The sequence below is a fragment of the Xylocopa sonorina genome, chromosome 10 (assembly GCF_050948175.1).
Source record: "Xylocopa sonorina isolate GNS202 chromosome 10, iyXylSono1_principal, whole genome shotgun sequence".
NCBI classification, from domain to species: domain Eukaryota; kingdom Metazoa; phylum Arthropoda; class Insecta; order Hymenoptera; family Apidae; genus Xylocopa; species Xylocopa sonorina.
Window position 1 is genome coordinate 11011717 of NC_135202.1, and position 21460 is coordinate 11033176.

Consider the following 21460-nt stretch of genomic DNA (forward strand, 5'->3'; position numbering starts at 1 on the left):
CGAACGCGCTCGGCAGTGGTCGATACGCCGTCGAGGTGGGGGCTGAAGTTTCGTCAGTGTTGCAACAGTCCATACCGACGAAGCAGTCGGGTTGGGTGGTCAGTACGGTGTGGTGTGTGTGTCACGAAACCAGGCAGAGCGCAGGGGAACGCAAAAACGTGATAAACAGTTGTCATGACGTTCGCGTGAGCCTCATGCGTTGTGATTTGCCGCCCGAGAAACATGCCGAGTGATATTTGGTGCTCGAATTCACGGTTTACCGTCTGTGGTGTGACGGTGCGGTGCAAATTGGTGCTGGTTTTGGTGCTAATCGCTATCCTGCCTGACGTGTACACCGAAAGCCATGGTAAGTCCATTAAAAATTCCTTCCCTTTCGTTTAGATACAGACAGACAATCGGTAGAGCGGACGCGTGCCTTTGACACTTTTTCAATGGCGCGGCAATTCCAACCTCCCTCCAGCTTTGTTTGTTTGGAGCACTTGACGCGTTCGGTAGCTTGAAAGTTACCACGTTTTTTTTGTCAAGCTGCATTCACATATGAATCAACCGCTTATACTCAATGTGAATCGTACATGTATACACATAAAACAATATTTCGTATATCATACGTACAACACTCGCATATGTACCGTTCGCTCCGTTTGTCTGTTTGCGTACGTATAAGTCGTTATACGTGTACATAGACATGGACCTATATTTATGTGTTGAGTTATGGTATACCGATATATGTACCTATTTAATTATTACAAACGCTTACATTTTTTCTATCCGTCTTTCCCCTCTCATCGGTGAGAGTAAAATATGAAAGCTACGTAGTAAGCTACTTCGCTATTCGTTAAGTTTGCGTACTTTATTACTTTATTCGTAACTGATGTTTGTTACTTAAATGACATTGATGAGGGTGAGTTCGCGGGAGAAATGAACGTATGCGCGCGTTATGAAATGCACGCGGTGGTGAACATTTCCAAGTGGAAAAACAATGCAAATATGTGTAATCTATTTAACACGTACATAATAATGTCGATCTCCTACTATCATCCTGATTTTTTTCGCAATAGAAAACAATAATCACAACTACTTGTACTGATAACCACACAGCCTCAGTTTTATCAAAATTAATGAGTAATCGAAAACAAAGAAACATGGAAAATCGTAGCGATTCGTGGAACCGGCTGAGAAATTGATTTCCATCGTGTTTTGGAAGAGGATGCGACCATCCGATGGATCAATGAAGATTTACGAGCAAACTATACGCGTAAATAGGTAATACCAGCAACCGTTTCAATGATTTATGGGAATTGGGTTTAATCATTTATGGAGATACGATGCGTCTAATGAGGGTAACATCGCTCTCCTGCATAATATTCGTAGCGCTCGAGGCTTCTTCGATTCTAGCTTGTTACTTGGTCGTTCGACAGAAAGATTTTCCAACCGCGCGAGCGGCTGATTGCGAGAAAATAGTTCGCGTTAAATTCGTAACAAAAAGCGAACGTCGCAAAGTACACTGTGTCGAGGCCGTGCGTAAGAGAGGCGAATGTTTGACTCGGTCCGCGACATTGTTCCTGAGAGTCACAGGCTCATTGCATCCGCGGAACAAATGTATGCTAACGAGTCCGTCGAGCCTCCTCGAGGAACCTCGTCCTGGTTTTCCTAGCAAAACAGCATTTCCATCTCTGTTTCCTAAACGCGAGCGGCGCGGGCCTCGGAAAAAAGAAAAAGGGTAACAGCGGTAGCAACAACGGTTTAATTATTCGTAGCTGCGCGTGCGATCTCGCGTTATTTTCTCGTCCTTCTCGGAACGTTCGCCAGCCCGTGAAGGTGCTAGCTCGGTAAGAGAGTCCTTGAAAGCTTGCCTATAGCCAAGTCGGTTCCATCCGCTGCAATGGATTTCGCGTGGCGACGATTCGAGGTACGTTCATCCGCGAAACAATGCCCTCTCGCTGTGTACCATCTATTCTATATCCACGGACGAGCCGCGAGAAATAAAAATCCTCCTTTACTTTCAATTCTGCTCCGCTTCGTATCGCGCTCCTCCGCATCCCGCAGCGTCCACATCCTTGTCTTTCTTTCACCGCCCGCCCCGCTCCCGCTTTGTGCACTTTCAACGCGGCGATTACTCGCTCGCGCTACAAAAGATCATACGCGACTATGCAGATAGGTATATCTGTTGGAAACGAGATTAGCGCGAATCGAGCTTATTACTCGGTAGCCACACGGCGGAGGATAGTAAACAGTCGTAGACAGGAAGCTACAATTCTTGCTACGCACGCCCCTTCTACGTAAATGCACTCGTTATTGCGGTTTAATCGGAGTTAATTAGCACCGTCGATGGATGCTTCGAGTCTTATCGGACCTATTGCCTTTTGTTGTTCCTTATCGAGAGAGGAACAGCACAGCTGCGGTTTAAAACGCGGATGTCGACTCGAACCGAAACTCAGTAACGGAGAGAGAAAGGTCGTAGGCAGCGGTCGGGTGTCTGGGACGTTGCAACCGTATGATTCACTCGGACGAGACGTAGCACTTCTAGCTACAGCACTCGAAGCCAACCGATTGGTTGTCTCTGATCGATGATTAATCCATCCTTCTCGGAGGCGTCGAAACGGTCGAGTGGTTCTTCGCTCCTCTCCTGCACGACCGTCAAGGTGCACGTAGCTCGACTCATCCGCTCGCAGAAACTATTCTATTTCGTATTCCCTTCCGACATTCCAAATTCGAAACGCAAATCGTCTCTCCGCGTTACGACAACGCAACTACGCGTTCCTCCGATTGCAAGGCACGCGGCCATCAAGAGGCAACGACGCGTGACGCGTTGCGAAGGATCGTACCGCGTCACGACATTGCATTTCCCAATTTGTCGTTCCGATTTCCCATCAAGGAGACTCGAACGAGTCCGAGGAATCTTTCGAGTCGTGTTTGCCAGCCTGTGGTTCATTAAACCGGCCTCTCCGCTCGATTTTCGTTCAGGTTCGCTTAGACGACGTTCATCCTTGGTAGATCTTCCTCAACCCGCTTCGACTCAAGTCCCCGGACAAAGGTTAGCTCCAATCCTCTCGATCTTGCGATCGTAAATCAGATCGACATCTAAAGTTTAATTCGTTATCTACCAGTTCATTCGTTGACTCGGTGCAAAAGCGATGAATGGATAACATGTGTAACCATTGAAAAAAATCGTAGGCCAAGGGGTTAAGAGGGAATGATTCACGGTTAGAGACGAGTTCTATATTTACCCGGAACGAGTCGATGCGTTGATCGGTCGACGTTACGTTCGTTGAGCGGCTGATCATAATTATAAGCGGAGTGTAACGGGGAAGATCGATTCACCGCGACTTCCGCTTATCGGTGAGTCGACCGGCTCTCCAGCTAGCCGATTTCATGGCGCTCTCGTACCGTCTGCTCTAGTCGCGTCCAACGTTTTTCGTATGCGGTTCGCGCGTTTCCTGTTCTCTTCGATCGATCCCGCGATCCCTTTACGCATATCGGAGCCAAGCTTCGGCGACGATTAACGTGGCATGAAAATCAATGCTGTGCGAATGAAAAATCCTCACGAGCGACGCTTTTCGATCGCTGGAATCCGTTCCAAGGAACGCGAAAGCGTCCGTTTCAGCCCTTTACCTTCGAGAGGCGTGAAAGAATGCTCGAAAATTACACGTCTGGGTAATAGTTCCTAACTGTAAAGTAGAAGTTGTTACGGGTGTCTGTCCGTTAGATCGAGGGGCTCCCTGTTACACGTGTTTTTGCGATCGAGGGAACGAACACGCGATCGCGTAAATCGTAAAAGGCCCGGCACTATTGCGTAGCCGCACTGCCGTTATTCCGTTGATCCTACTTCCGTGAACGGACACGTGCGCCTTCATTCGCGAGGAGGTCGTAACGAGGAACGTCTCTGCCGTTGAAAATGGTCGCCGATTAGGAAGCCTTATCTTGACCGGGGTCAACGTTCATTGAAGAAGACACCACTAATTAAAGAAGGGGACGCTCGCTGGTCCCCCCTCGGCGATAAATCAAGCGCGATCCTTCCGATCGACAGGGAATTAGTACGACCATCGTTCACGATTTTCTCGTTCGCGGTTGGTACAACGCTTTGCATATTTCCAGCCGTCGTATAATTTGTTCGCTCACTTCCGACGGTGGAAAAATTATGGCCGAATGCGGCCGTATCGATAATCTATGCGTTGGACCGACGCGTAACCAGTCGTTTAGAAGGAAAAAGCAATTACGAATCTCTGGCTTTCGAGCGCATTAATAATTAATCAGCTGTCCCCGGCGAGAGGAGTGAATTTTTTTCTGTTTCATCGGCGATTCGATTTACGTAAGGATTGGTTTAACGGAAACACGACATCTACCAACGGAAGTTTTGGAAATCAGGATTGTTCACCATGAATTTAATTACCGGCCATACCTCGCCTCGGGAACAATAGGACAGCGTAGAGACGAATAAATGATCAGGATCGTTATTAGGCGAGGGGAACGTCAAACGTTTGTTTGTCCCGCATTGACCAATGGCTCGATACTTCTCTAATTAATCGGCGTAATTACAATTGCTGTTGTCTATCGATAGCCCGGCACAATAGCCATTGTACCAACCACACTTATATATGCTCGAAATCCACTGAATAGACATGTCCAGCATATATAATGCCCGCGATATAACAAAAAAGTAATAACAGCAATAACAGACCGAGCAATCGTTCAAGATTTATCGCAAAAACTGTATGTAATTTAACGAAAAAAACTTGCCAATGTTGGACGAGTCTGATTATCTTTGAAGAACGATACAAGTTCCGTTTGTTTGTCCGACCAGTAATCCGCTACGATTTTCAAGCGCTTAATAATTATTGCCCTCTAATGTTGATCGATTCGAGCGTGTTTTAACGGACGTGGCGGTACGATTGATTGGGTTTAGAGATTAACGCCGTTTAAGAGCGCAGGAGCGTCCGGAGAGGCAAGGATCGGCAGCAGCGTTGCACGCGGATGATCGACGACTTTCATTCGCGGTGGGTCTTGATTAAACGTTCCCCGGAGCGTCTGTGACGGGGCAACAATGCGGCTGCGAGAAAGGCAATGGAAGCTCGCCGCGCCACTTTACATTCTTCTTCATTGTCTAGCCGTTAAAACGGGCCGCGGCGGCGCGCCGCGTCGAGATCACCGTCGGGCAAGGAGAGAAAAAACTGTCGCGGCGGGTCGGTGACGAGGGTGCGACACCCCTTGCACCCTGCTCGTAGCCCCCGGGAGGAACGCTCTCTTTCGCGAAAAAAAAAGAGGAGGGCAAAAAACCGCGTACGCTTTGGGGCGTTTGAATTTTTCGTCCCGACTGGCGAGTTTCGAATCTTTCGAGGCACTTTGCCTACCGGTGGTGGCACAGGGTTTCGAGGGGACGTTGGAAAAGTTCCGCTTCGCGTCCTGAACTCGTTTTTTCAATTTTCTTTTCGCTACTTTCATCCTTTGAGATGAACCGTTCGAAGAATCGATGTTCCGCGACGGTGAAAAGCCGATTAATTGGCCCCGGACGTAGTCGTCTTCAGTTTTTACAAAGTTCCACCGACTCTTGGAACCGGGAGAAACACGGGGCAGGGGATTCTCGACGAACAGGTTTTTACTTAACGATCCTGCTAATGGTCTAATCGTACCTATATATATATACAGCGTTACAAAGAAACTACTTCCCAGTCGCAGCGAGTATCCATTGTTGTCGAAAGAACAAAGTATTTCTTTCGAAGCTACATCAAAAGTAAGGTGTCACGAATCGCAGATAATGGAACGCTTTGTTCGCGCGTACCGTACGTGTGTCCGTTTAATAGTCATACGCTTATATGTGTACGCGTCGTATCGTTTCCTCTACGGGCGTCTCTTTAATCCTACGGTAGGAGTAAACGTGGTTAGCAAGAAAGACCAAGCGGTTTCCGCTTAAAATCGGCGTCGCCTGTGCTTATCTATCGGTATGACGCATCGAACGTGTCTGCGACTCCGGTCGGAAAATCGTTGAATGGAAATCGCGCTTGTTCGCGGAACGATCGTAGGGAACGTGAACGGTGGTCGTAGATACGGGGATTTAAAGTAGCGTAACGGAGCGTACGAAAGGCAGAGACCGTTAAGGCTGGGATTAGCGGCGGGTCAAGAGCGTTAAGCTCAATGAGAACGACGATCGAGGCGATGAACAGACTCGTGGCACGTGTGGGCAGAATTTTATATAAACGATACGTGCCAACCGTGGGCGAGTCGTACCAGCCGACGCATCGTTCGCGACATCCGCAGATTACCGCGATTTCAGTCGTTCGAAAAACCACTTCCCACTACCCGAACGTCGAGTCCGCTCGATTCACCGCAGTTCCCAGTCGATTCTTCTACCTGCAAGTGAAAATACGCTGGCACTTTGAATCGTTTCACTTGTCCGCTGAATAAACACCGTCATTGGGGCAAAGTCGATCGCGCGCTTTACCGCCTGCGGAACTCTGGAACAGTGGACTCCGTTATACTCTTTATGTCGCGATTCTGCAGGTGAAATTGTAATATTTTCGCAGTGATCGAAATCGCGTCGGTACTCGAAGACATTACAATACAATCGCCGCGTCGCATCACGGTGTATAGAGATAATATGATAATCAGCGCGCGCTTTCCTTCTCCTTTCGCGCACAGCCGAGTGTGTGGACAAACCGTTCGTTTCGCAATAATTAAAGTTTATTCGATTCGCTCGAGGTCTGTGCACCGTGTGCACCTAATATGGACGCATTATCAAACCGTGGTCTGGCTTGAAAAATTCCATCGTGCCCGATTCGCGAGTACCTACGTAATGAAAGTTTCATCGATCGACCTTCGAGTTGCCAGCAATGGATAGTCCTGGATTCTTTCGTAGGTGTTCACATCGCCAATGTCGGAATACATTTTGAAACGAGCGACCGTGAAGGGAAACGGGATCCGGGTCTCTCTGAAACGGGGGAGCCTCGAGTCTCCTCGGTCTGTTCCTTTTAATTTCGTCCCGTTAAAGTCCCCATCCCCGCGTACGTGTACGCGCGCGTAACGTAACGCATGAACGTTTATTGCAACCGTGAAGGGAACGGCGAAGGCAGTCGTAAACCTTTCCGCTGGAAGATCGTAGCGTCTGCGTACGGGCTAAAATAAAAATCCAGTTGTGGCATATGGGCGCCACGATCCAGGTTTAAATTACTATCAGTTTACTCGAGCGGCCGTTCTCGCGCCTCGCCCGTTCCTTCTCTCCCGTGCTCCTTCTGCTCGCGTGCTGCTGGTAGCTCGGGCGAACCGGTTCGACGCATCGGGATAACACCGTCCTGTGCATTTGAAATTTAAAACAAGTTACGCGCACGCTTTAAACGTGCACGGTCGAGGACGGTGTTATTTTCAATCGCCAAATTCTCTTTTTTCCCCATCCACTCTCCGCTACTTCACTTTCTACCATTACTGCCAGTCAGCTGCGGCGCTTCGTTCAATGGATGGAAACATTTTTAAGTTAGCGATACCTCTGCCCGTTATTTCGGACAGTAGGTCACGATAGTCGACACCATTTCTACACTTCGATCCCGTTGGAGCGGTAATCGCGATTAATCGTGAAAATATGTCGGTTGGCTGATTTATTAATACTCTTAGCGTATCATTGCTCGCGCCGTGTCTACGAACGAAAGGTGAAGAGTTCACCAGGCGGCATCGCAGACGGTTGGAAGAGAGCGAGCGTGAAGAGACCGCGTCGCGGAGGCTGCGTGCCGAGGGTGCAACAACGTGACCACGCGGCAATCATCGAATCCCCTTTAGAGAGTGGCGTTCATTGTACCTACACTTCCGACTCTCATTGAAGCCCGGCTATTTCCGTCGAGGCTTTCCAAACGCGCCGGCCATTGGAACGAAATTATGCGACGCGTGCCACCGCGTCGTCCATATGCCCCTCGAATTAAGCGCGGCTCCGCTTTTGCGAGCCTCGTGCGCGCCCGTGGCCCTCGCTCGTGTGAAAGCCCAGGAAACCAGTCGAAATCCCCCTCCCACGTCGCCCTTCGTGGCCCAATTCCACCTCGCGGATAATTGCGCGGGGAGACAATGGCCCGGTTCACGAACTCGTCGACTCGTTTCGAGTTTCGAGTCGGTTTACGAGCGGCGACCGCTTAATCGCCGCTCCAGCAACGATTCGAGCCGATGTCACGTAGCGTTACAGATGTTCCCGACGTCGACACGCGTCCACGTCCTTCGACAGCCCGTTATTTCACGCTCGTTGTTACTTGTTGCTCGCCAGACGATCGCGATTCGGAACGGACCGGTACCGCTGAACGGTTCGCATACCCGATTACTCAGGCTCCTCTCTCTTTTTCGCTGAAAACCGCTTAACCCTTTCCTCTCCGTTCTTTCTTTTTCGTTTTCTTTATCTCGAAGGTGATTCAAGCACGCGGAATGGAATTTTATTTTTTCTCGTTAACCCTCTCGCGATCCTCGAGTCACTCGCGTACGACCACTTGCGTTCACTCGCGTCGACGCAAAGAAATCCTTTTTTTTCACGACTAATTTGTCTGCACATTTCTTACTTGGTTTTTTTTTTTTCAAACGAGTTTCTATAGACTGGTTAACAACCTCCCTTATCGACGAGTCAATACCCTGCTCGATGACTCCTCGTTAGAATTGCGAAACTTCACACGGTGCGATATCGTGAAAACCGACGTTAACAGGCGCAGCGATAGCCGTGTTTCGCAATGCTCATCACCGTGTCCGATGTTAAATAATTGCACCGCATTACGTAATAATAGTATCCGCGTTCGGCTCGAGCCGGTTTCTATTACGCTCTGCGGTGACGACGCCTTGCTTCCGCTCCACTCTAACGCGTTCCTTCAAGATGACACTGGTCAAGCCGTACTGACTGAAAATCCCGTCGCTCGTCCCGGTTTTCTTCTCGCAGAGACCAGATCCGCGTGGTCGAATCGAACCAGACCGCCGGAACACGACCAATCTCGGCCAATTATGCAAATCGCCGCGTTGCCGTTAAATTGCATCCGCCTAGCGCGACATTAACGTCGAACTTTCCATCGGTCGCGCGAAAATTATGCGGACTCGTCGACGGTGTCGTCTGATTCTTTTTTTCCCGCTCTCCCACGCTCGAGCATCGAAAATTGGACCGAATCGAGAACAGGAACGACTCGTTCATTTTTACGGTCAACGCGGGTCATTGTTCTTATCGAAGGATAAACGGTATTATAGGTTTTACCATGAGCGCTAACGGACGTGACACAACAAAATTATAGCGACATCGCGTCGCTCGGCTGTCCCGCTTGCCAGCCTTAAGACTACCGCAACAACCACAATTGCGGAGGGGCCTCTAAGCTTGCGGATGCTCGTCATGATCTCTGGTCTCCACCAGATTACTCGTACTACGAATTAAGCTTCGTCCTGAATTCTACGTAACGGACCAGCTGCTCGAAGAGCAGCAAATTTTCTCCCGTTCGTTTGGCCGAAAGAATTCCTCCTTCGTTCACGGATCGCGGAGAGATTCGATTCCCCAGAGTAACTTCCGGAGAACAGTAACGAGGGAACGATCCCGAGGTTTCCACGGACTTTTAAAGGGGCATTCTGAAAATCGTTGAAAGCCAAAATCGAACGGAACCGAGCGGGAGCCGGAGAGAGAGAGAGAGAGAGATCCCTGTAACTTTACGAGGTTCTTGTACCCATCGTTCAAACTTTACGAGCCAAACATCGACCAGATTCGACGATTCGTTTTCACTCGCCAGAGTCTATCTTTATTCCTGCTTTATTGTCCTCGTAAAGTCGAACCGTCGGTCGATTCACTGTTTCCAAAGGGACTCGGATGCGATGGATTTATTTAGATACCCGTGGATCACGAAACCGTGCGTCTACCCCTCTCTGGATCGAGCCCCTGAAAAAAGGCCAGATATATTATTTCAGTCGTTCTGGGCCCGCATCTGCCCGTCGAGTTTGCGACATCAAATCCTGCGTCTGAACGTCGTTACCTTCGATCGTTCGTCGGGAACCTATCCACCGTAGAACTACTTCCCGTCGCGGATGTCCAGCGAGGTTCTCGGAAAGATTCCGAATTATATATTCCTCTTCCTCCCTCGAACCACGTTTCTTTTCGTCACGCGTGACTAAAGGTACAATAAGCGTCACGTTGCGTGAATCATCCTGCGAAGAGGTCACGTTCTTCCTTCCGAGAATCAATTTTACAACTCGGAAACAAGTCGACGTGTCCCATGGCGGAGGAGGTACGGACGGACGAACCGGAAACGGCTGGTACCCATCGCGATCGAGAACGAGCACTTTTTAAGGGGCGCTGGAACTCGTTTCACCGGGGCCTCCGCCACGGTATTCGTTGGTTAATTAAATCAACCGTGGCTCGATAACGATGCCCGACGCTTACCCTGGGATCTGTGACCCCGCAATTGACAACGCAATTTCCTGTTGGCCAGCAATGGCCTCGCGATAAAGCAAACTTCGCTCTACCGGGAACGTCGGAAGTTCTCTTGTCATTGGCGCGCGACCTCGTTCATAGTTACATCTACCCGTCGATCGTCGGAGATCGCGTTTTTAGTCGTTGCTCTACGGACGTGCGGTTTCTTTTCTTCTTTAATTTGGACACAGTAGAGACAACGGACTTGAGTCTCCGTGAAATCGATAATTGTCGAAAGTTAACTAAACTGTACGACGCTTAACAACGCGCGCTCATTTTATGTCAATGGAGAGGTGTAGGACCTGTGCAGAAAATAAATTAGGTGTGTCTTCAAAGGCTGGTATAAAACATTGAATCGCTTAGATGTGGCGGAGTCTGCGCGGGAGGTCACCGTCGCCACGAGATTCAAATCTATTCTCGGCTTAACAATGGGTCACAGTCTTAACGCGACGACTGGTCTAGACTACGTCTTGGAAGCTTGCCTATCAACGTGTCTCTTCCAACATGGGTGCGTCCCGTTCGCCTTAGGTGCCCTCGCCATCGTGAATCTAGTCTCACGGATCGAACTCACCTCCGCCGCAAACTCTCGTATCCCCCATTCAAACATCGACGAATCGTGTCCCGCGATACGTTTCGTATAAAAAATTGACTTGGTCGACGAGTTTCGTAACGTCGATCCGATCGATAAGCTGGATCCTAGAGAATTGGGCAATGTATCGGAACACAATCGAGGGTAACCTTTTAACCCTTCTCGCAATATACCAGCAGCGGTTAACGACCGTAGCAAACGCCGCGAGTGATGTGCCCGTTAACAGCTCGCTCCAGTTTCACCCGTTTTCGTTACGATAAGCGAGGCGACGCGTACGAACGCGATCGTAGACGTCCGTCGTAAGAATAGTAAGTAGACCATCGAACTGGAATAGGGGTCGATGCATCGAAAAGCGTTCATTTCTAGAGTCATCGGCTGCGTTTGTTCTCTTCGAGAGGTTCGCCCGTCCATCCTGACGACGATCGTTCGCCATACCATGCGGGGTTGCTCGCCTAAAAACGGACTCGAGGGAACGCCCTTAAATTCGTGCGGCTAGACGCTAAGCTAGAGGGGATGCGCCTCGTCACTCGAGCGCATCCGTTCGTCTCTCCCTTAATTATTCACGTTCGAGCTTCGTATATCAAAACTATATAATATCCTCTGGTACCTGAGGAACTATTCGAACGCTGTATCGACGTCTCTCTCTCTCTCTAATAATAGACTTCTCAGGCCTTAATGAGATCCCCTTTCTCTTGCTCGAGGGTCATCGTTTTGCTCGAGTAGTAGCCGGCTCGAAGACGGCCCACGCGGAAACCCGAGGCGCGACAGATGTTTCGGAATCTCTAGCCGGTGCTCGAATTAATACGAGCTCGTTCCTGCCACTCTTCTAAAATGGATCTGGTAACGTTACTTTTTACCTCGTTGGACCCGTTCCAACTCGGCTCCGATTCTTCTTCGTTCCTTTTCGAATGTTTCGCCGAGTTTCGGGGAAGCCTTCTGCCTGCTTACCTACCCTCCAGAGGCCCACGTGTCCGCGCACCTGGACTCCCCCGTCTCGGTTGAATTGCGGGACTTACCTGTGGCCCAGGTCTAGGCCCGGTCATCTCGTAGACCATCTGCCGATCTCAAACGCCTCCTGCATCCAGAGAAACGGTTCTCAACCCCCCTGCGTCTCGAATAACTCTCACTCTTTACTTTGTTATGAATTTTAGTTGTACTTCGCACGTAGCAGAGTGTTAATAAATTGAATGAAATTAAAGCGGGGACAACGAAATACGATGCACTCGCGGTTTTATCAAGACTGGCTGATCCAGCGTTTATCCTCGATTGCAATAACTTGCGCAGACGGTGGATCGGGCATTTTTGCGCTGCGAGGGAAACCCGAATCGGGTATCATGGATGCCGACGAGGCACGTTTCCGTGGCACGAGCGTGACGCACGGCTGCTGGACGAATTGGGTCATTTCTCTGGAAGCCTTACGGTGATCGTTTGACCTGGCACGCGTATAAATCTGTTCCTTTTCGTGGACGAGGCCCGTAAAAATGTTACGACCGACACCCAGCCTAGCGTCTCGTCGAGTTAATAAATTACATCGTCCGCGGTGAAACGTAGTGGCGGAGGACCATATCCGATCGAGTGGATACGCGTATCTCGAGCCGACAATTAGTCGCTCGCAATTAGTCGTTGGCGACTTTTCGCTGCGACGAGTGATGGATTCGCACGAGTCGCGTGACGCATTGCGGTTTCGTCCTCGCTTCGCAAAGCGGGTACTGCGCAACATCGCGAAGTTACGTTCTAAACAGGAGACGTATTTCACTATTCATTACGATCCATAGAATAGTCGGTTAGCATTCGAAACGGGCGCCCCATAAGTTTGTCGGGGAATCCTCGGGGCGTAAGAAACGGCGAAGCGTGCGAGGAACGGGCGTGCAGGACAAGGGGGTGGATGGAAGGCGGCAGAGGGATAAGGAAGTGGGAAGGGAGATCATTATTAATTGCAACGTCTGCAACGGTTGTCGGAGCCAAGCTTTGCCAAGGCTCCTCCGACTCGAGTCCCTTTCAATTTGCCCCGGATTTTGAGGGAACCAAAGGGAATCGCTCGCCTCGTGTTTCCGTTCGGTGGAGCTCCCAATAATCGCTGGAACGGCGCGCTTTAAATCGCGAAATTCATTGCGATTGCCCGGCAACTGTTGAACGGTGCCTGTTATCGTTTACTGCGCTACAAATCAGCACGATGGTAACAATAATTGGATCGCTTCCTCGTTTGATGTTAACTAGTACTCCATCTTCCCGTTTGTTTCATTGTTTCGGACCCCTGGACAGGTTCGAAATTCTGTTTCGATGTTCAAGTACCGATACTATCGAGTCTCTCTCTCTCTCTCTGTCTCTCTGTCTCTTTTGACGCGAACGCAGATTAAAATGAACGTTCGCCATCTCTGTTCCTTATTTTAGAAACAGAGAAAGAGGAAGACGGTTTGTAGAGGTTTCTTCTTGCTTTCTAACAACAAGCGAGAAATCGACGTAACTTCCGCGAGCGGTACATGTAACCCGGAAGCGTCAGCTTCGCAAATTCCCGTTGTGCTGGCGTTTTTATTTTCCCCATCCCTCTGTTATCGCAGAGAGTAGACCTGCTCGTACTTTCCGGGATCTCTGCCCCCCGCTATCTAGCCGGGACACACTTTAGCCGGTTGAAATAATAGGAAAAGGTCGTATCGCTACGCGAAGCAGGAAAGCGGAAGCGTAGAGGAGTTGTGGCTCTCTCGAAACTCGCGAGCCAACGAGTTACGAAAGGTATTCGGGTGCTCGAATTTTTTCCCAAGCGAGAATCCGTCCAAAGCGTTGAATCCGCGCAGCGTTCGTAGTAACGTCTCGAGATTATGTCGGTAGTTAAATTATTATTTTAGGAAGGAGACATTGCGTCGCGTCTAGAACGCTACAGTTTAATATCGCTAGGAATAGCAGGTGCGTATATATAGGAACGCAGGAATACTTTCACGGGCCATCGTACGTAGTAAATTATCCCAGTTCGCTGGCAATAGGAACGAACTACTCGCGAAAAATCCAACAAATCTGAACGATCGTTCAGAGCGTTGTAAAAGCTTGATCGAGACCGCTCGTTAATCTCGTTTCTCCATTAAACTCGATCATCGTGCGTTCCTTTTTTTTTTTCTTTCTTCTTCCCTCTTTTTTTTCTGTTTCCGTAGTTCCCCGGATTGAGAGAGTTCCGTTGTTTCGGGAGGCGGATAGGATGGTCGGCGTTGAGCGTACGGCGAAACTTGCTGACAAAAGCGGGCCAATTTACTCGGAATTAACAACGCCGCGATGGATCTAATGGGAAAAAGACCAGGCGAACCGTTGAACTTTTTAACTACATCGCGGATACTTCTCTTTTTAACTCGTTCCATCGTCCGCCGCTCCCGTTACCACCTTCCACCGATTCATTTCCTCCCGCGGACTCCGAAACGCCGCTTCCATAACCGGAAGCCCGCCGGAGTTTTTCCAATCGAATTACCGGGCCGAATTAATTCCACGGCTTTTCCTAATTACCAGACCACCGTGAAAACTCGTCCGGTTCGCGAAGCGCGCGGGAAATTCGAGCGTGCGGGCAGGGCGAAAGTCCCAGGACCTCGAAATAGAATTCCATTACGCTCGCGACTACGCGCGTGGCCGTTCTCCACGGAAATTCCTCGGCTGTTCTATTCGCGATGCGTACATTTTTTTCTCCATTCGAGAGCGTCCGTCAAGCGGACGGACGCGTCGTCTGGTCGTGATATTAGCGCGTATTATGAGCGTGCCCGGTGGAATTCGGGCAAACGACCGGGCCAAAGACCAACTGGACGTGCGGTGCGTGGTCGATTCAGCGGCGTGCCCGTTTAGGTGCGAGACGGCGATGACTCACGTGCCAGGTTCGTTGGCTCGGACGTTTTATCGACTTTCCATCGTCTATTTGATGTGTGCACGCAGCCGGCGCACGGTTTGTTGTTCCGGTAATACAGAGAGGCACGGGAGGTCTTGCTTCGTACGGAGAGGTCGATTCCGCCTGCACCTCTCCTAACGGTACAACGATCGCGCAATAAAATAAGAGTAAACGTTACGAGCCACAGATCGGAGACGAAACCGTCGAACGAGACGACTCGTTCTAGTTAAATCGTGTTACTTTCGTATTCGCGTGAATTCAGGCACGAACGAGGTTAAGGGCGCGGGATTGTTCTTCCTCGATTTGTAACCACCATCGCCTATCCTAGATGGCTGGTTCTAGATTCTAGCTGGTTCCGCGTGTGACACACCGATTATCTTCTCTGTCGCAGCGATTCAGATTATGGGATTAGAGCAGGGAACTTGGAAATGCAACGATTCCGCGCGATAGCGGCGTGGCGAACAGTCTGCGTCTGTTAGAATTTGTAGTAACGATGAGAAGATCGGAAGAGAGCGAGAGAATAGATTGGTACCCCCTTGGCAGTGTCGTGTCATATTCCATAACGATCGTCGTAACCCTAAAGACAACGAGCATCCCTTTATCGAACACGTTGATGGCGTCGAAAGTCGAAGGGCTTCGCGTTCCTTGGTAGACCGATGTCGAACGGCTTACGTGCTCGTTTTACCAGCCTGGCGACCGCGTCTACCTTTGCTTGACCCTTTGCTCTCCTCCCTCGGTGCTTCGACTTCCCGTTACCATCGCCGCGCCCCGTCCCTTCCAACGATACTTAACCGCCGCGCGATTTTCAAACGCGATTGCCTCGCGCTAGGTGCCGAGAGCTTGGCGAGCATTCGAGAAGAATGCCCCGTAAGTCGTTACTTCCGGCTGCGACGTGTCGAGGAAAGAAGAAACGTAATCTCGAGCGCACGGAATCGCGTACGTCTCGTATTTTTCAACAACGACCCTCGAGATCCTCGAAATAGACGGCGGCGAGGCTCGCGCCTCCGGTTCGAAAGCATTTCCTCGCGTTTTAATGGCCGTTCGAGTGGAACATTTGGCGAGGTATTTGCTGAATTATTAGTCGGAAACGCGGTCTTTAATAGGGGCTCGAAACACTCGGTGAAATACGTGATCCGGAGCGCAGCAAGTGTCCTAACACTTTCGAATGGGGGATGATCGTGTGTACCTACGTGATCGGATATTCCCGGACCGAGTCCCGGGTATATCCTCCGGGAATCTCTGAAACCAACCACGTGGCCGCCAGGAAGCGTGTCTAAAAGGATGAACCACGCGATAAATTATGTATAAGCCACGCGATCGACCGGGCGATTTCGAAAAGGAGGAAACCGTCGAGAACTAAGGATCCACAGGGATCCTCCGTCGAGGTGAATCGAAGGGACAACGGACCCGTTTCGAGAGGTCGACCCACGGTTACCAAGCTCCAACAATAACCTCAGCCTTCCGCTAAAATCTTGGAACACCTGTCCGAACAAAAGAAGCTAAGGCCTCGCGATCATCGTCCATCGGTACCACTCTTGAAGATTTCTTCGAGAGCCCGGAAATCTGGTCATCTTAACGAACCGCCACTGATTCTATCCTCTATCATCGTGAGAACATCGCTAGGTGTACTTTTACGACGGTACCTGTGAGTAACTGTAATTACTCGGTTCGTCGTCATTTAACGGACACTCCGCGCGAGATGCGCGGGTTTAATTAAAGGTCGTCGCGGATAAAGCTGCGTCCGTACGGCTGGTGGTAAAAAATAACGGCACACCTGTTCGCTGATTAACATGCAAATAACGCGTCCCGACGACACGCGTTAATTATCGCGCTCGCGCGGACGTCGCTAGACCCTGCTATTTTCTGGCGCCGGCTATACCGATCTTGCAGTCGCGTTTCGGCCGCGTCTGCGAAAACACGGCGGCGAGGAGTTCGGCTAAGTTTCCTCGGGAAATTGTCGGCGAACGGGGACTGGCCACGACGCTCTTAATTCGCGCGGCGCTCGTTAAAGCGACGAGTCGTCAGAATTTATGCTCCCGATCGGCGGCTCCTTTCTCCGCGTTCCCTCGCCGATTCCTGGCTTCCATGTAGACCAACCTGAATCACGCGGAATTTCTTCATTGTTCAGCGTTTCGCGGAATGCACAAGTCGGAGCTACGTGCGCACCTTAGGGGTACGTAGACATCGGAGAATCGTATCGGTGGTTTCGATCGAAATCGAGGTGAAACTTTTCCCAATCCCCGTCCATGAATCATTCATTTTCTTCTGGTGCGTTCGGCGCGGAGCGAGCCAGACGACGAACAGTCTGATGGATTGGAGCTAATCTAAATACGGAACGCGATCGTAGCGCGTGAGCGGGGCCCTTCGCTCGCGGCGAAAGGGTTAACGCTGGCAACACGTTTTCAATATCGGTCGATCGCTCGAAGGAACATTCGGATCACGTATCTCGCGTACGCGTATGTGTGTACGTGCTCAAAAATCTCGCACGCCACGGAAACGTGCATCAAATGAAAGCGATTCCGGAGCGTCAGCCCCGCGGGCCAGCGAGAAGAAACGGAGGATATGATATAATTCCTGGGTTATAATTCAACTAGTTAGCTAGGAAAGCTGGAACCGAATCGAATCCGTGGACCACGGTTAATTGCACGGCCCCATTGTCCGCGAAAGTTTTCACCGACGTTAATTAAATTTAAACGCGATGAAATATTAATCGCTCCTTTATTCTATACCCGCGGAGCGGGAGATCGCACGGGCGGAGGATCGAGAGGAAACGAGAGTCGTTTGTTTAATTAACCGGACGTAGAAAGACGCGGCGATCCTCGGAGAAAATCTAGCAGGAGTCAGAGAAAACTCTTGGCGAGAGTTCTTCACGGATCGATACTCTTGGATACGAAAAAGTTTTACGACGGAGAAAGAGTGGACATCGTGTCTTTCCGCGACTTTACGTGGGAGCTCGAAAATACTTGCCCCGGCCGGAAGTTGAAAAGAAAGTTTACAGCTCCGGACTTGTTCTCGCAAAAAAAAATTCTGCTCGTTATTTATTATTCGTTGATGTTGTGTCAAAAGTGCTACGAGAGAAAAAAAAAAAAGACAAGATTCCGGCTACGAGAGGTTAACGAGCTGCGACTAATTCGCGAAACCGTGGAGCAATTTCGTCAATCACGCACGCGATGGATCCATCGATCGCCACCTTCGATTCACCTCGCATCCGTCTTCGACGTAGGATCGAGAGGCGTACCTATTAGTAAGTTCAACCAGAGGCTCGTCACGAGCCCGCATCCGATAACTCGTATCGCGTGTAATTGATCGTAATTCGTGGTTGGCCGAGAGCTAAGCCAGCCAGGAGCTTCTGGCTTTTCATCCGTTCGTCTGCGGGTCGATCTTCTCCTTTCAATTTCCGTACGATGCTGCCACGGGGTCCGAATTTCCTCCCCGGATGGACGCAGGAATGGGGGAGCAAAAAAAAAAAATAAAAGAAAGGGGGTGGAAATGCTGAGTAACCAAGGGTCTAGGGAAGACTCTGGCAGGGTGGAAAACGGGCAAGTTTCGTCGAATTGGACGGTGAATCGTACAGTTACGTAGGGAGTGATCGATACGAGCTCGCCTTCTTCCGGGTGATTCGGAACCCGAAAATTGTCGGCGGCGCCGTCGCTCCGGTCGGGGCCAGTCCCCTCTCGGCGTATATAACCTCGCTCGGTTCCACCAAGTGTAACGCACTCCACGCGCATCGACACGTAGAAAAAGATAGCCGGGGCCATGGGGGAAGGGCGATGGAAAGAGCGAGGCGAAACGAAGGGATCCACGCCGCGGAGTCTCCGCGATGCGTGTTGCTCTACGGGTTCGACGTGCGTAGGTGTGCGTGAAAGTGCGTGCCCGCGCGTACACACAACCAGCCACGTTTTATATTGGGCGTGTGTCATCGCCCCGTTCACTCGCTACTACGCGTCCTGAACGCATAAGAGCTCTTTCAAGAATCCTGGAGCACTTTCCTTTCGAGCACCGCCACCGCGTTTCCCTTCGTTCTCGCTAATTACCTTAGCCCCCAGCGTCCTTAAGCCGACCGCGAGCCGGTTCCTCGATTTCGTAAACGACGTCCCACCCGCCGGAAGTTTACACTGCTCGCTTGGACCGGGGAATATTCGCCAAGGCCGACGGTTTTTTCCTCGCCGTTTCCCTTTTTTCCCCTACCTCATTCCAGGACCGTCATCCCTGTCGCTTACGAGGGAACAACGTTCGCTTTTTGTACGAATGAAAAATCGCTGGTGTGGCTGTTAAATTAAAGCGTGTACAATGCTTCGGTTGTTCAATCGAACACGGTTCCCGGGATCGCGGACTGTTCCGCTGGAAAATTGAATGTGCGTCCAGTTAGGAAGCTATCGTTACACAGGGTTAGCTTATTTCCATTTAATTATCGAACCGTTCGTTTTATCGTGCGGTCAATCAACGAATTCTGAGCGTCTCGGCATCATCCGACGAAAGAGGCGTACCGCTCTCTTTCGGTTCCGGAGCACGGTTCCGGCGAACGCGTCGTTCGAGATCATCGTTCACCCGGTGGAACGAAGCGCGATCGCGTCAAGCGAAATCGAAAATAATCACGCCGCGGCTGGTGCCCCGGTAGACTTGCTCGAGGTACGAGAAGCAACCAGTCTCCTCTCGTTATCGAAAATCCATTATTCGAGCGAAGGCGTCGCGTTTCTCGTTCACTCTTATACCCGCCCCGCTAATGGTCGCCCATCCGCATCCTCGAAACTTTGCCGTTCCACCACGTCGGACAGTGTCATCGTTTATCCGTCTCCCGGCTGAAACGATGCCTAATTATCGCCTCGATTAATCAACCCCTTCCTACTGTCGCTCGTTCTCGTCAAACACCTGGTCTCGCGACCGACGAGTCATTCGCGATGGGGGACGGACGAATGGTTCCCGGTAATTCGAACGAGACACTGCCGCCAAACCGGAAACGCGCCTCACGTTGTCGACACACAAACGGACGCGGCAATAGCAAAGATACGTTATCCGCGGTGGAGCAGATAGCGTGGACGAAAAAAAAGATAATGAGGAAGATAGACCGCCTACGTTTTTCCTGATTCCCGTCCTCTCTCTCTTTCTCTCTGTTCCCTTCGATTTTGGCCGTGCAGCCTCGCCAAAGGGAGGCTCGAACGATCACCAAATCTACAATCGCTCCGTTTTTAGACTCGCCATTACGTTCTTCTTGGAATCTTACAATTATTTGCACCAGAGAGGATTCGAGGGAATATTAGATTATCGTAATTGAACAAGTGTCCTAATAGCTTTCGACGGGGGTGCGTCTAGCGCAGAGGGGTGCACCCTATCCAGCGTAGAAACGCTGAGCCCGCCGCGAGATCGGAACGGACGTGAAAATAATTAATTACGGCCATTATTCGTTCCCGTATCTGGAGGAATTTTCAGCGATCCGGCAGGAATTATTATCCCCCCGCGGTCCATTAAAACGCGACCCGATTAAAAGTGGTATCCTTTTATTCTGGAACATCGAGAGCGGGCCGCGCGCGCCCCTTGGAGAGAAATCCGCCTCAGTCGGCGCGCCTCGCTGGATGGAAGAAAGTGAGAATTAACGGGAACCAGAAACTGGCACGGAAATAAGGGGTGCAGAGGGGGGCGAGGGAAAGACGAAGAAAAAGGGGAGCAGCCGAGTGGAGAAGAGAAACGTGGCGTTATTTCTGGAATTGGAAAACACCGAGAGAGTCTGCCCCGCTCTCGTCGAGCATCAGAAATATCGACGCAGCCACTTCTCGCCAGCGAGACTCGATTCGTCGAAAGGCCATCGGGTTGAATACACGTATCGCTGTCTGTCCCAGAATGAACGGCGAACAGGACCTGATTTTGCAATTGTCATGTATTTTAATCTCGAAATGCAAACGTACATTTATCGTCTACTTCCGAGATAATGTGGCACGTGTAAACAACGCGATTGATACCGATTATCGACATCGCAATGTTGCAAGCTGGCTCTGAATGAAACACATGTTTGCCCGTTTAACGATGTCACGCTGAAAACATTCCGCACATGTCTTCGCAGATACGAACATATCTAATCGTCCACTTGCTAGATAAAAATCTCCCAACCCGATTCCACTATCCTCCCATCCGTCAGAGGCTCTCCAACTAAAGATGAACCACGCGTAGACGGGTGCGCAGAAGCTGAACGAAAGTGCACGCATTAAAAACGGCCAGGCGGAACTGTTCCTCGAAGCCAAGCGAATGATCGCGACGACGGGGATGGAAGAAACGAGGTGGAAAAAGGGAGCGGTTCGGTCGACGTTAATCCAAGAAGCGAAACCACCACTTGACGCCTATTTACGGCAATTAACGCAGCTCGCGTTTACGAACTTGAACTCCCCGGTTAATTGGATGCGCCGCAGACGTCCGGCTGTCTCTCAGTTTTCTCCCCCGGCGGAAATTTATTCGCCAGACCTGTCCCTTCGACGCGACTCCATCCGAGCGCGCGACGAGCTCACCTGCCGATCGACGAAGCTGATTTTTAAACCGTGCCTCGTCCCTCGAGTCTCGAAGCGGTTTTGGCGTTCTCGCGCGAGTTTCACGGAGTTTGCTTTTCCCTCGATACCCCTCGACCAGCTCGAATTTTCAG

At 50.5% G+C, this 21460-nt stretch overlaps 2 protein-coding genes across 2 annotated transcripts in view; one reads left to right on the forward strand and one right to left on the reverse strand.

The window, feature by feature from the left end:
• The first annotated feature begins 55 nt into the window (after positions 1-55).
• Meltrin (disintegrin and metalloproteinase domain-containing protein meltrin) overlaps positions 56-21460 on the forward strand; it is a 46308-nt gene continuing 24903 nt past the window's right edge. The window contains exon 1 of the mRNA XM_076903414.1: positions 56-346. Coding sequence (XP_076759529.1) covers positions 223-346 — 124 coding nt within the window. The 5' untranslated portion in view covers positions 56-222. The remainder of the gene's footprint in view (positions 347-21460) is intronic.
• Snrpg (small nuclear ribonucleoprotein G) overlaps positions 14303-21460 on the reverse strand; it is a 38840-nt gene continuing 31682 nt past the window's right edge. The window contains exon 5 of the transcript XR_013102430.1: positions 14303-14312. The gene's annotated coding sequence lies outside the window, so the exon portion shown is untranslated. The remainder of the gene's footprint in view (positions 14313-21460) is intronic.